This window comes from Vanellus vanellus (assembly GCF_965231255.1).
Source record: "Vanellus vanellus genome assembly, chromosome: 4".
Classification (NCBI taxonomy): Eukaryota; Metazoa; Chordata; class Aves; order Charadriiformes; family Charadriidae; genus Vanellus; species Vanellus vanellus.
The window spans coordinates 17,776,595-17,791,745 of record NC_138909.1 but is presented as its reverse complement, the minus strand read 5'-3'; the positions used below and the strand labels follow the sequence as shown (position 1 = coordinate 17,791,745).

The 15,151-nt window shown below is 37.5% G+C and overlaps 1 protein-coding gene across 1 annotated transcript in view; it reads left to right on the top strand.

The window, feature by feature from the left end:
• The window catches only part of WDFY3 (WD repeat and FYVE domain containing 3), a 137,147-nt gene that overhangs the window by 78,314 nt on the left and 43,682 nt on the right, over window positions 1-15,151 (top strand). Inside the window, exons 22-30 of the mRNA XM_082482030.1 lie at window positions 2,637-2,797; window positions 3,843-3,954; window positions 4,370-4,560; window positions 6,062-6,214; window positions 8,770-8,843; window positions 8,946-9,107; window positions 10,508-10,602; window positions 12,345-12,465; window positions 13,867-14,084. Of these exons, the coding sequence (XP_082338156.1) occupies window positions 2,637-2,797; window positions 3,843-3,954; window positions 4,370-4,560; window positions 6,062-6,214; window positions 8,770-8,843; window positions 8,946-9,107; window positions 10,508-10,602; window positions 12,345-12,465; window positions 13,867-14,084 (1,287 nt within the window). The remainder of the gene's footprint in view (window positions 1-2,636; window positions 2,798-3,842; window positions 3,955-4,369; window positions 4,561-6,061; window positions 6,215-8,769; window positions 8,844-8,945; window positions 9,108-10,507; window positions 10,603-12,344; window positions 12,466-13,866; window positions 14,085-15,151) is intronic.

Below are 15,151 nucleotides of genomic sequence, written 5' to 3'. Positions count from 1 at the left end.
TAAAGCTGTCATTATTCTTATTATATATCATATTTATCTGTAGAAAGTGAAATTGGAAAGGCATTTAAACTTGTCAGTTTCTAGTGATAGCGCTCATTTGCAAATCTTCAATGTGTTCTGTACTTTAAACACAGGTGTCTTGAAATGTCATTGTTTATAGGGTTTAAATAGGTCAACTGAGGGATAAAAGAAAAAAACAGAGAGGGATTGTGGTGCACCCAACAGTCTTTAAGTATTCATTGTGAACAAACACGGGCAACTCTGTTACACATTTTAAATGTCCTTGTTTGAAAATGAGGGAAGCACAACACAAAAATATGTGAATAACCCTGTTAGAAATGTGTGTCCATAGCCCTACTTTTAATTAGTCAGACAACAGATTCTTCATTAGCTCTGGTAAGGTGCACTGTCACTAGTGAGATTTTCCTGTTCTGTAGAGCTGTCTTCCTGTGCAATTAGAGTACCTCCTTGTCGTGTAAATACATCAGTATAACATCAGAAGATGCACTTTCCTTTACCTGGTGATCACAGGGCTTTTCAGTGAAACATAAATAAAAATGGGGAACTTACCAAGTTGTCTTTCCCCATGAGGACCATAATGCTTTCCACCTCTTCGGGAGAGAAACTGTCACCATCTCCAGGAAGGAGGCAGTGAGTGATGAGAGTGGTAGGAAAACGAAAATATGTACAGGGAGTGCATGGAGTCTTACTTTTCATAGTGCAAGCTTTCCCTAGAGTGTTGACAGACACCCCCACCCCCCAAATGTAGATGATGTTCAGGCTGTGAAAGAACAAAGTAACATGAAAAAGAAGGTAGCTTTCCTTGTCCATCTTGACTGAAAAACTTTAGAGAATTGAATTTTGTTGTATACAGATCTGTGTCACGTACTTGCTTTTTTGACAGCTAGACAAACCTGGTAAGCAAATCTGGATTTAGGTATCTGCTAGTCAATTGTAACTTCTCCTGCAGGGCATTTTGACTGGTAGTGTGCAAGTTTTAAGTACCAAATTAGCCAAAGCAAATTCTGTGAATGGGAATTTGTTCATTCACTTAAGACAATTAAAGATCTTCCTGCCTTTATACTATACTTCACCAGGAAGCGCACAGTAACTTAAGAATTCTTCATTTCTTAACATACTGACTTTTCCAGCATGGCGGTGCGTCTTTCCCTTCTCAAGCTTTGCTCAGTCCGTTGTATTTCAGGAGTGGTCTGCTCCAGAACAAAGGGTGTATTTCTGTTTGGGGCTAAGTTTCTGTTCACGTCCTGTACACTGTGCCAAACCTAAGGAGTTTGACAGGGGGTGCACTGTGAATCTCTGGCCCTTACCCTTTTATCTTGGTCTCTCTTTCAAAAATGCTTGTTTTTCCTTAGTGTAATGATTATTTGTGGGAGTCCTGGAGAAGGGAAGAGCCCTTGCAGTCTTACACTGTTGTCCTTCACAGGGAAATTGTGTCTGACTTGCCATTTGCCCATGCAATGCTTCTTTTGGAAGTTTTGTCCCTGTTCTCAGTAAGCAAGATTGCTGTCTTCTGAGAATTTGTTCTGAGTTTAAACAAAATGGAAAACCTGATATTCTTTAAGTCTTGGAAAGACCCCTCAGAGAGTAGTTGCTGGTTCAGGAGAAGGAATTCCTTTGTTCACTGAAATGGAGGAATGTTCTCAGGGCATGCGTGTGAGCAGAGGATCCAATGAGGATTTCATTTATGGGGAAACCAAGACTTCTGAAACTCTCTCTTAAGTGAGACTTGATAGAGACTTGACCCTGGGTCAACAAATTATGTAGATGCCCAGCTTCTTACTTGTTTCAGTGTTAGCTGAGGAGCCTTTATGCTTTTTTTAATTCCGTTAATGTGTTTCACTAGAGTTGCAGATACCTTTTGACCTGGAATGGACATACAGAAGTGAATCTATATGTTGAACTTTCAGGTGCCGAGTTTTGCACGCTTCCTCTGAGCTTTGTAGGCAGCTGTCAATCATAGTGTTTGCAATGCCTCACAAGAAGCATCCGCTTTCGGAGCAGTGGATACAAATTGCTAAAGATACAGTTATATATTCTCTTCAATGTCTGTGCCTTTTAGTCTTTATTCAGTCTTGCATCTCTTGTACCATTCTCTAAAGTGCTTTTTCTAGCAAAGCATTGTAAAACGCCTGTTATAACAGGCAAAGATGCAGAGGTACCAAATACTCTGGGTTTTGATTACTTTGTTTTAATTCAAGTGGGAAGGGAAGTGAACAGTCCTTAGGCTGTGTGCAAATTGAATACAGGAGTAATGTGGTGCTTCCTCATCTAAACTTTTGGAAGGCAACATCTTCTATTGCTTTGCCAGGCCACAGGCTGCCAGTTGCCGTTACAGGTTAATGCTGTACACCTTCTTGAAAGGAAATGTTTGCTGTGCATTGTCCTTTTATCTTAAGTAGCAGATTCCACAACTTGTATCTATCAAACTTTGGTACAGCGAGGAGGTATGCAAAGACAGTATCGTATCTCAGCCATTTGTAAAACATTTCTTCTATACCTATTCTGCAATGTAATTTGTACTCTTAGATTATGCTCTTGTATAATCTAAGATTGTACTCTTGAAACTGAAAAGAAAAACAGTGCTGTTACTGAAATTAACTTTTTTTGTCTTTAAGGCAAAGATTCAAAGTCTGAAGGAATCAACCCATGTCCAGTATCTTTGGTACCAGAAGAGAAGGTTTCTTTTGGTCTCTACGCGCTGTCAGTTTCTTCATTTACAGTGGCAAAAATACGGAAAGTTTACAACAAATTGGATAGTAAAGCTATTGCCAAACAGGTATGTTCGCAAATGAGTTGGTTAATGTGTACTACTTGTTTGTTCCTTTCTTCTAACGTCTTTTAAGGCAATTTGCTCAATGCAACCAGGAACAATAATGTACTTGTCAGAAGAGTTGCCCATAATCATTTTCATGTTCTTAAAAAAAAAAAAAAATCAAGGGAGACTGTACTCTGAGATTTTATTAGCATTCTTGAAATTACTAGTACCTATGTATCTTAGCACCTTTTGCATGTATTGTGGTGGCAATTGTAATTGTGTTGAAAAACAGTTACGATTATATTGTTGAACAATATTTCTACTGTTGCAGATGAACAAAGCTGATAGCTTAGTCCTCTGACTGCGATTCAGACTTGGAAACCAGAATATTGCTTTACATTTTTCTTCAAAGTACATTAGAAGTCAGTGAATTATTTGTTCAAAAGACCGTCTATGAAGAAAGGCTGAGAGACTTGGGGTTGTTCAGCCTGAAGAAGAGAAGGCTCTGAGAAGACCTTATTGCAGCCTTTCGATATGTGCGGGGGGCTTACAAGAACAATGGAGAGACACTTTTTACCAGAGCATGTAGTGACAGGACAAGGGGCAACGGTTTTAAACTGAAAGAAGGTGGATTTAGATTGGCATAAATGTTAAAATTTTTAGTCTGAGGGTGGTGAGACACTGGAAGAGGTTGACTAGAGAAGCTGTTAATGCTTTATTCCTGGAAGTGTTTGAGATCAGATTGGGTGACACTTTGAGCAACCTGATTTAGTGGAAGCTGTCCCTGCCCACAGGAGGGGGACCGAACTGGATGATCTTTAAAGGCTGCTTTCAACCCAAACCGTTCTATGATCCGGTGGGATTATTTTTAAAGTTAGATTCATCTTCCTCAAACTTTGGAGACTGTAGATTCCTATTTAATTTAGAGATTCTCTAATGACTCCAGCATAGTTTCAGTTTTGTAATATGTTACTCAGTCTTTATCACAGGAGGAAAATATACAGGTTATGTTCAGGCTTGCATAAAAAAAACCTCTAGCCCCTGCTTTTTTTCTTTTTTTGTTCAGCTGGCGATTTCTTCTCATGAAAATGCCACACCTGTGAAGCTGCTACATAACTCAGCAGGGCATTTGAATGGACCAGCACGTTCCATTGGTGCAGCTTTGATAGGATATCTGGGTGAGTTGAGTACTTGAGATTTATTATGTTTAAGAATTATTAATTACTTGTCAATAAGAACTTAGGTCTAGAAAATAAATCATGTAATTGATGAATGTTAATGGTACATTGTTAAATTTATTTAACATTTTTATATTATATGGACATCTTTTTTTAAAATAACATGGGATGCTTGTTTCAGTTTATATGACTTACCATCATGAAAATATACTTAATGACTTTACCTTAGGTCATAAACTATTTTCCAGTGCAATATCTCCTTCACCTCCTCCTCTGAGGTGTCATAGTTCTTCTACTGATATTATTTTCATAATTTAAGTAATGCTAGAATGCAAATTACTTGCATGGATTCACAATGATTTTCTACAAGAATTAGACAATGTTATTTTAATTTATGTTCTCTGCCTATGCTAAGGAGTAAGAACATTTGTCCCCAAGCCTGTTGCCACTACGCTGCAGTACATTGGTGGAGCCGCTGCTATTCTGGGACTTGTAGCCATGGCATCAGATGTAGAAGGGTTGTATGCAGCTGTGAAGGCCTTGGTCTGTGTGGTAAAGAGCAATCCACTAGCCAGCAAAGAAATGGAAAGAATCAAAGGTTATCAGGTATGTAAGAAATGTCTTGAAACGGACCAGGATGATTGAATTTCACTGTCTGTCCTAGCAATTCCTGTGGAAATTCCTTGTTCTGTTGTATGTAGTCACCTAAGTTTCTGCTCTTAAGTTTACTGAGGTCTTGCTTCATTAGCATAGATGAGTTATTTAGGATGGCTTTTAAAGGAGAGGATGGAAAGTTTTGCTAAGCAGATGTGCATGTGTAGCTGCTTTGCTGAAACTGAGCCTTTATTAGTAGCAATGAAGAGCACAACTATGGCACTTAGATGATTCTTTTCCCATGATTGCGAACCTACCCCTCCAAGCCTGGGAGCTTCTATCTCCATAATCTGCCAGCAAGAGAGGAGGATAGGGACACATGAAGAAAACCAAACAAGTGGACTCCTAGAATCATCATTTTGAGGATACTGCACAGACATTTATAGTTGGTGATGCTTTTTGCTTTCAAGCTGAAGATGTCTTAATTCTCCGTTGGGATGGGGCAAGTGCAGTCAGTTATGCAGAAGGAATGGTTCACTGACTTGAAAAGATCTTCACGTTTTACATTTCTTCTGAAAAATGCTTTACTGAAGCAGAAAGTTTGTGCTGTGGTTTGGGCAATGTGTTTACAAATGTTGTAATGCTAGTGACTAGTATAATTAGGTCAAAACGTATTATTCCATGTTGCCTGTTGCAACCCTTAGCTTACTTTGACCAAACAAATCTAGAGTGTGTCCTCGTTGCACCAGAAGCAGTCAGTGGATCATCACGTACGACCTTACATTCCACTTGTATTGACCTCAGCAAATAGCATGGTTTGAGAGAGATTCCCAGAGATCTGTATTTCTTTAGTAATGTTTCAAGGAGGATGGTGAAGCTAAACGGGCTAGTATGTTGAGAGTTTAACAAGTTTGCATCACCAGACAAGAAATAGTAATAGTATATCTGGCACTTTATTCTTCCCCGACCCAGATTATAATAAGTTGGATCAGAAATGAGGACTGAGAGGATGACATCTACAGTCATGACTAGGGCAACAAAGGGTAGCAAGAAGAAAGAAAGTCAGGCTTATTCAGATTTATGTTGTCATGGCTATTTTTCTTCAGTGCCAGAATACCTCTTGTGCATACTCTAGGGGTGCTATATTGAAGTCTGTCATGTCCACGGTTTCTGTCCAGGAACATAACTATCTGAGAATGTATCATGTGCTGTCTTAAACTGTGACTGACTCCCAGAGAGCTGAAGTGTTTGTATGTGCCTAATCCTTAGGGTCTAGATACTATCTGCAGTGTAGAACAGATGGTTTATGAGCTGGAGGGTGTCCTGGATGTGCCCTTCTCTAATCAGCCGTGATGCCACTGTCAAGCTTTTTCATCAAGAGTATCAACTATCAGACATACTTTAAGGGCCATCTCAAAAGGGACATAGACATTTCATCCATGCTTCTTTGTGTTTAGACAATGTTGCTGTGTGTTCATAGGCTACTAATTCCTTTTCTGTTTACTTATTCAAGTTGTTGGCAATGCTGTTAAAGAAGAAACGATCCCTTCTGAACAGCCACATACTCCATCTGACCTTTTCCTTGGTGGGAACTGTCGATAGCGGTCATGAGACGTCCATTATTCCAAATTCTGCTGCCTTCCAGGATCTGCTCTGTGATTTTGAAGTATGTAGAGCTGCACAGGAGAGTGATGATGATGGATAGTGATTAAGTCAGATGCTGATAGCATACCTTAAATATTGAACAACAGCAAACTAGGTTGTTATCCTGAGAACTTACTATTTCATATATAGTAAAGTAAAGCAGTTGAGCAGCAAGATTATTGGTAACTTTTCCTTTTCAGCTTGAATTACTGTAGAAACAATGAATGGGTACCACAGATGTTTCTGCTTTTTGTTATTTAGAAAATATGTTTTGTAGTTTTCTGTTCAGCAATTTGTTTTAACCTGTGTTCTACTGCAGGACATATATCGAGGCATAAAAGACGTACTGAAAATACCAGTAGGAAATAAACTTACAGCATAGCACATAGGAATCACTTTATCATACATCTCTTGCAAAGTTGATAGTAAGGCAGTTAAAATTCTGCTTGCACGACCAATGAAATATTTAGGTGGTGTTGTGTTGCACTAAGGAAAGTAGAGAAGTTCAGAAGGAAATCCTAGTGTAATAGAGGCTGATAAATGATGCGTAGAAGTTGTCGTTTAGTGTTTGCTGCTTTGGCATTATCTGTACCTGACACAGATGGAATTAAAGTATTCTGATTCACATCTACTAAAATAAATAAATAAAAATACCACTACTAATCCAGCTATAAGATACTGAATTAACAGCACAAGTCTGTCTTGCACAAATGGCTTTATGGAGTTATCCATATCCTTTTTTTAGATATCTATTTAAGCATTTCAAGATATCTATTTAAGTATTTCAAAGCACTCCTGGAAACTTTATTTAAGGGTCTTGTCTATGAAAAACCTCCTGCTGCTTACTATAGCCCTTATTTTAATAGAATCAACTGGCCTTGTTAACTTCAGATTTTCAAGAGCTTAAGAGCTTAAAGGTCTTCAATGGACACAACTTGCCCCCTTGTCAAGATCAACAATACACTATAATTATGTCACAAAGAAAGAGGAAATGAAAAGGCAGCCGTGAGACTCCTTGGTTTTGACCTTAGTGGGGATCTAATACAGAGGAAATTTGTCACCAACCGAAGTCACCTCCATTTTTTTTTTTGAAGCATAATGTTAAAACTAGAAATCAGCTTGTGCCGTGTCTAAATGTAAATTCTTCAGTATCACGTAACTAGTTATTCTTTAACAAACCTTTTAAATTACAGTAATGCTTCCTTTGTGCCCACAAAATTAAACATAGATTTAACAGAAGTTATTACATCGACAAAAGGTAATATTTGTGGTACAGGTCTTCATCTACTAAACATTTCATCTACTTTAAATGTTTAGCAGAGAGAAAAGTGTGAATCACAGCCCAGCTCATTTTACAGTGAGGCATGAATTCTGCTGAAGAATACTCTTTTCTTCTTTTTTTTTTTCCTCCTTTTATTTTTTCTTCTTCTTTCCCCCATAAAGGAACCAGCCAAGAAATTTTATCAATGGTATATAGTCACTCAAACAGCAACTACTGTACAAAAGATCCAATTTTATACTGTTTAGTTCATGTCTGCCTTTTTTTTTTTTTTTTTTTTTTTACCCTGAAGACCAAGAACAACTGGAGAACGAATATACTTGAGAGAACAAAAAAAAAAAAAAATGCAAGTGATGGGTCTGTGAGTCACTAAGAAGAAACTTTCCAAAAGCCTCATGTTTTGGCTTGGATTTTTTTTAATTATTTACTTTATTTCTGTATTCAGAAATCAGTGAGCCAAACATTTCACTCAAATTGGATAAATTAGATATTCTTACTCTTATACTAAAAAGGGAAGTGAAAAGATTTTTTTCTATTATTTTAGATGATAAGATAAAATAAAAGAAAAAAACAGAAAGCTATTTGTTGAAGCCAGTTTTATACACCAGAGCACAAGTATTAATTATGCTTTGTTCAATAGCAAATCAATTTAAAGATTTGCAGCTATAACTGGGAGCTTTCTGGCTTTTCTATCTTTTATTACTTCTATTGATTGAACAATTGATTTTTTTTTTTTACTTTTTTTTTTTGTAGAGGATCTAAATCATTTAAAATGATGTGCAGGAAATGCTTGGTAAAAATAAAAAAAAAAATCATAATCAGGAAAGACCTTGAGTTTAATCTTGGCAGAAGATAGTAAGTTATTTTTACAAAGAGAAAATCTTCACTTAATCCAAGTAAACTTAACACAGCATTTCACATCAGCCTTGTAAACCCCAGTAACTCCTTTTGGAGTCATTGCACCATCTGTTTAAAGAGAAATTCCAGATAGTATGTAACTGTTTTTGTCTAGAACTCTTTAATAGTTTTCACCATGATACATTTACGAAGAATAAGTTTGGTACCAATGTGTTTTTCTTTAGTCTTTGCTAGTATATTTAATACTTATCTGAAGATGAAGAATAAACAATTTAGAACCTTGCAGTGAGCTTTTAAGTGCAATTGCCAGGTAAATAGTCATGTAGATGAACAGTTTTAAACTCTTCAAGCTTTTCATAACCTTTGGTATATTAATGTCAGTTTTTAATCTTAAAGCAGATTTGTGTACAAAACATATCATTGTTTATTCTGTATTTCAGGTCTGGCTTCATGCACCCTATGAGCTTCATCTGTCATTATTCGAGCACTTCATCGAACTTCTTACTGAGTCAAGGTATGAGCTGATGCCAGCCTAGTAATGAGACTTACGGGATTAAGTAATATGTAAAGGATGCTCCAGTTTTAAATTGCCGCTTCCTTTCTTCTCTTCTTCCAGTGAAGCGGCAAAGAATGCGAAGTTAATGAGGGAATTCCAGCTCATCCCAAGACTGCTCTTGACTCTTCGAGATATGTCTCTGTCCCAGCCTACTATTGCTGCTATTAGTAATGTGCTGAGTTTTTTGCTTCAAGGCTTCCCTAGCAGCTACGACTTGCTCAGGTAGCCCAAACCTGTGATAATTCTGGCTTTCTTGTTTTTATTACATTGGTGATCTTGGTCAAAAATACTTAGTGGTCATACTGCTGTGGAGTAAGGAACATGAAATGCTCACATACTGAATTTTTTCCTCTAAGAACTAGACTGAACTATACGTAGGCAGTATTTTTTTTTAATGCCTTGATTTCCATGTTAAATTCAGTTTGTATCTAAACAGGTATGACTGAATGATTAAACTGGCTTAATTTTCTGTAGGTGAAAAACAAAGGTGCTGTATTGCAGCTCCCTTGTTCATGTGAAACACTGAGTGATTTTCTTAAATACCATTGAATCTTATTTGAGATGGAGTATAACGATAACTTCTGGTTAAAATGCAGCTTTGATTGGCCTCCTGCATGAAAGCTTTAGTTCAAGATTTTTTTTCTTAATCATCACTGTGTAAAAAAAAAAAAAATAAATAAAATTTAAGGCTGTCAGCTATAGTACTATTAATTCTGACTGGTGAAAATTTCATTAATAATTGCAATTCATACATGCAGGAGTATTTGAAATGCTTTTAAATGAGTTCAGCTCCTAGATAATTTTTCTCATCTCCTATTTCATTATAATGGAAATGGATAAAATATTGCAGGGTCTGGGAGTTGTTTGCATACGAGTGGTCATGTTTTCAGCTTCTCACTTTAAGTACAATTAAAGGTATCAGAAGCATCAACCTGAACATATTACCTGTCTTTGTTTTAATTACACAGGATAAAAACATGATTCAAGAATAAAACCTTTGATTTTATGCTTAAATGGTTACAGAACAGATTGTAGGAAGCCTGAGTTCTGTTTCCTGGAAATAAAAATGAAAAATATTGTCTAACTTGGAAAAAGTTATACTAGCTAGGGACCATTTCAGGTTAGTTCCAGAGAAAAGAGGACTATATTGCATCTCCTTTCTTTGAGTAGCACATCATCATCTTGTCTTGGAAAACCATGACTGTGTGTTACATCACCTCAAGCCATAGGCATAAATGTCATACCAGAGTCGAGTAATCACTGTTTTTGATGTAACACTTGTTCAGCTGTAATGGTTTTAAGAATAATGTTTTGTTCTCCTTTCCTTAACTTGTGGTGTTCCTTTTACTAGGACTTGGTGGTATCTCCCAGTTTTCTTTCTTGAATCCTAACATTTTCAGCCTGCAGACCTGTCTGCAAAGATTCCATTAATTACTACATGTTAATTTGGGTTTTGGCTAGTAACTTTAGATGGAGACCATTTCCCTCAATCTTCAGATGTGAGAAAGTTGATGGGTTTTGGTATCTCCCTCTCACTAGTGTTATGGCTTTAAGGTGATTTATTGATAGATGAGAGTGCATCTGTCATATCAATGAATGATGTTTTTTCTGTATACATCAAGGTTTGGACAGTTCATCTCTTCCACTTTACCTACATTTGCAGTCTGTGAGAAGTTTGTAGTCATGGAAATAAACAATGAAGAAAAGCTTGACAGTGGTAAGTGATGGCATGGCTTAGAAGCAGTAGAAGGGAAATACTTTGCGATCTCCTCTTATGCTTAAATGTGTAAGATGTAGAAGTAGTGTCATTAGCAATATTGTAATTTTGTTATAACCTGGCTGCTAGTTAGTTGTGTTACTTCAGTTTTCAGTATTGTGTGCAAAGCAGTGCAAATCCTGTTTTCCTTCATTTAACACTGCATGGTTTTGTTATGTTTCCTCCACTTGCTTCTTCAAATCAGCTGTGCATCTCTGCTTCTTTGTGGTGAGAGGGGGGAAAAAAGACAAAAACGGATTATTAGGTGCCTCTGCCCTCCAGGTGTGGAGGAAGTGAAAGAATTAACTAAGCCTATTGTTTTAGAGAAAAAAAAAGTAGTTTTACTGTCCTTCAAGAATGCTAATATTGAATTGTTTTGAGATTATTTCTACCCTTGTTTTCCTTACGAAAAAAGGCTCATGCAATTGCATTTTCAATCAGTCTCCCTGTGGTTTTAGTCCCACAGTGGGTGTCACCCAAATAACTAGAGGGGAGTTCCCAACAATTCTATGTTTCTACACTTTTGGGGAATATACTGGTGCACAGGGAAAAGTGAGAGAAGTGTTTCTGCTTTACAGTTAGCTTTATTGGTCTGGTTTCCCAAAGAACAAGGTTTAGGCAGTCTGCACATTCATCATTATCCCCCTTTACCTCTCCTGTTCCTTGTGAATACTTTTGCTTATTGCAGTCTCAAAGATGATTAAATCTGAGCTTTTTAGTGAAAAAGAGGAGTGGGTATTGGAGAGAGATCCAAACTGGTATTCTCACTACAGGCCAGACGTGTTTTTTTTTTTCCAGGCTAACCACAGCCTGAGCTGCTTTTTGCCTACCCTGGGGGACTGAAGAACCTTGGGGAAACATTGAGGCTGTGGCAGGAATGGAGAGACAAGCTTCTGAAGCAAAGGATATGAGATTTTTAGGTTGCTAGTCTTTACCAGTTCTGCTGTATTTTCTGCTATAGAAGCTTTGTGTTCATGTCTGTGACTTGTGCACAGAAAGTGTCTATTTATCTGTCTTCATTTTTGAACGTTGCCTCAAGTTGTGATTTTCTTTTTTTAGAATAATGTAAAAACATGGTCCTCCTTTGACAGCATAAGGTATAATAAGAGGGATTTGCAAAGTAACTCTAAAGCTCGTCCTGAGCTGGATGTGTTGGTTTGTTTTGCAGTGTGTTTTTCAACTGATGATGAGTTTAGGGTTCTATTGAAAGAAAAGGAAACTAATTTTTCTTCCCATTTCTTAGAGGTGGAGGGAGTTGGAAAGTATCAGTTTTTTTCTTGGGATCCCTCTCCAGATTGCATAACGCAAAATCCAACTACCGTTTTGTGGGGAGGGGAGGGATGGGAGCAGGGGAAGGGTGGATTGCTTTTTATGTCTCCACCTGCAAGGAGTGACTAGCTTAGCTAATTTGGACCACCTCAGTTTAGATTATTGTCTGAGAAGCTGTGATTCCCTTTCACCTGTTCTTCAAACTCACCAAACTCTGTGTGATAATGATAATGATAATGATAATGGGGCATCAAGCGTTTCTCAGCAACCTATAGCAGGCTGACTGCTCTTTAGCACAGCTTCCTTGCAACCTGAGCAGAATCAGGTTGCATTTGCTTATGTATGGAATTTATGAATAGCCTTTAAAATGTGCAAGTTCCAAAAGTATTAATTTTGTCCTTTTCTTTCTTTTTTTTTTTCCCCTTTGTGTTTAGGAACAGAGGATGATTTTGGAGGACTTGTTTCAGCTAATCTTATTCTACTGCGGAACAGGCTTTTAGATATCCTTCTGAAACTTCTATATACATCTAAAGAAAAAACAACTGTTAATTTGCAGTAAGTATAAAAAAACTTGATGTAAAGAAAGGATGTAACTTTTTATTTCAAGGGAGAGAATTACACATTTGATTCACTAGTTGAATTGCATAATTTTATAGGAACTATTGAATGATTTATGCAGATGTCGCTGAATTAGCTTTGGGTATGCTAGCAGAAATGGAATACTTTATTATTATGTTGTTGAAGGTGTCCCTGCTTATTGCAGAAGGGTTGAACTAGATGACCTTTGAAGGTGTCTTCCAACCCAAACTCTTCTGTCATTCTATGGTTATCAAGTTGTACGCTCTCAATTGCAGTAGCAAGAATCATAGTACTAAGCAGATGTGAGTAGGATGCAGGATGAACAAGTGTGGATGTCTGGCTACTTTTGATTTATTTTTTTTTTTAAGTTTTGTTATCTGGAGTGTCAGGTCTTTAACCCTCTGCTCCCTTCACGAACTTATTGGTGCTGTTTTCCTCATAACTTCATGTGTGGCTATAGTGAAAGTAAAATCTGTTGAAAGAGAAAATGTGGTTGTAGAGACATGGAATAGTAAATGTCTCATTTGGTTAAGATCAAATGGCTTCAGTAGGGGTTATAGTTAGGATCATTGACCCTAGAATGCCCCTTAGTTCCTTAAAATTGCGTGTGAGGGAACATGGTATTATAGTTTCATGAGCCACTAGAGTAATATGGTGAGTTAGAGAAGAGGTTTTTAAACACTGTCAAGTTAAACCTTGGCAAAATATAACTTTCAAGCAACTGCCCAGTAGGCTGTATTGAGTCTGTTAGAGGCATTTTGTGGATGCATGGCATATGTAGATTATGTCATGATTGACAGAGTCTTGGTTGACATACAACCTGAACCTGTTTAAACTTTTCAGCAATACTGCTTTAAAAAAAAAAGGGGGGAAAAAACCAAAACAAACCATATTCTTTCAAATATTCCCAAGCATCCCTTCCCTTAATAAAAAACCAAACCAAACAACTGTCATTTTTTAATACCAGTTTATTAAAAAGGCTTGTAAAAACTCTCTACCTATGTATGGCTCAACAAAAAGTATTTGGAAATTATAATTTGTGGACAAATGTTTCCAGTTCAGCATTCCTACCAAAAGCAGCAATTGGAGAAATCTCCTTTGATGGAATAGTCCCAGGAGCTGTGTCTAGTTTTCCCTTTCTGGTAAACAAATATGCTGTACGTGATCCATTTAACAAGATGTGGTGAGCAACATTTCTTGTTGTGTAGCAAATTTACCTAAGAATTCACTTAACTCTCCAATAGACCTGAACTTTCTCTGATCATGAAGTTTGCCCTGTAGTGCAGGACGCTGATTTTTGCTATCTGGTAGGAAATTAAATACTGTAAAATGTGACGACTTTTTTTTTTCTTTCCCCTTCTCTTCCTCTTTAATTAGAGCTTGTGAAGAACTGGTCAAGACACTGGGTTTTGATTGGATTATGATGTTTATGGAAGAACATCTCCATTCCACCACGGTCACAGCAGCTATGCGAATTCTTGTGGTCCTGTTGAGTAATCAGCCCATCCTTATCAAATTTAAGGAGGGTCTCAGTGGTGGAGGCTGGCTCGATCAAACGGATTCTGTCTTGACCAATAAGATTGGTACTGTGCTAGGTACGGTATCTCAGTCCCCTTGTGACTGAAGGATTGTGCGGGAGCGTGTGTGCATATGTGTCGAGGTGGGGGTTATTGTATGAATACTGTCTGGCAGATGCATCCTTTCTGTTACTGTTATCTGCTGTGATCAGATGCCTCTGCACTTCATTTTTCTTACAACTAGGAGTTAGATTTCCTAGGCAAAAGGGAGCAGTTTTACAAAACTGCCCTTCACTTGACATTACACAGATTTCAGTTCAGTATTACCTCATCATCTGCATGAAGCCTGTGTAGCTAATGAGTTTTTTCTGTCACCATCATGGTAAGGTTAAGTATATTCCTTGGGCAAGCACATCTGAGCTAGATGCAGAGGTAGCATAGGGTAGCACCATATGTACACAGCTAATAAAAATGCAGTAAAATTTACTTGTTTGTTTACTTTTATTAGTTAGAGCATCATGTGGTGTTATTCCTGAGCTGCTTTGTCTAGTGAGTTCTTTGCCAATTAGATTTACCAGTTTGGATTTTTGCTGTCTTGAGAATTTCTGTGTTCATGGTACCACCTCAGCCTTTCTTTTCCTCTCCCTCTCCCTCTCCTGCGTTCTCCATGCACGCATTTTCACTTTCTCTCTCTTATTAAAGACTTTCTTTGTAGGTTCTTAAAGCCTCATTTATCCAGGTTATCAGACCTTTCCATTGCCCAGTGTGATCTAGAGTTCAGTGTGTAAAGCTTGAGTGCTACAGGACACATTTTGAGCATCTCTAAGCTGTCTGAAATGCATCTCCAAGTGTCTGAAATAACGGATGTCAATTCTGTAGATATGTGTAGTGGCTGTTTCCCATGGAACTGGGTTTTTTAGTCAAAATAAGATAGTGCTTTTCAGATGAACGTCCATTCAGACCCTGATGCAAACCCATTGACTTTAAATGGGAGTCTTTCATGAGCATGAGTAGGCTTTAGATCAGGACAGCGGTATTAATAGTAGTTTCAACTGAATTTTTGTTCCTAAAATGACTGTACAAGGAGCCACCTCTCAGTGTTGCAGCAGTATATGATCTGCTTCTGTGCTAAAGATTTTTCTGAA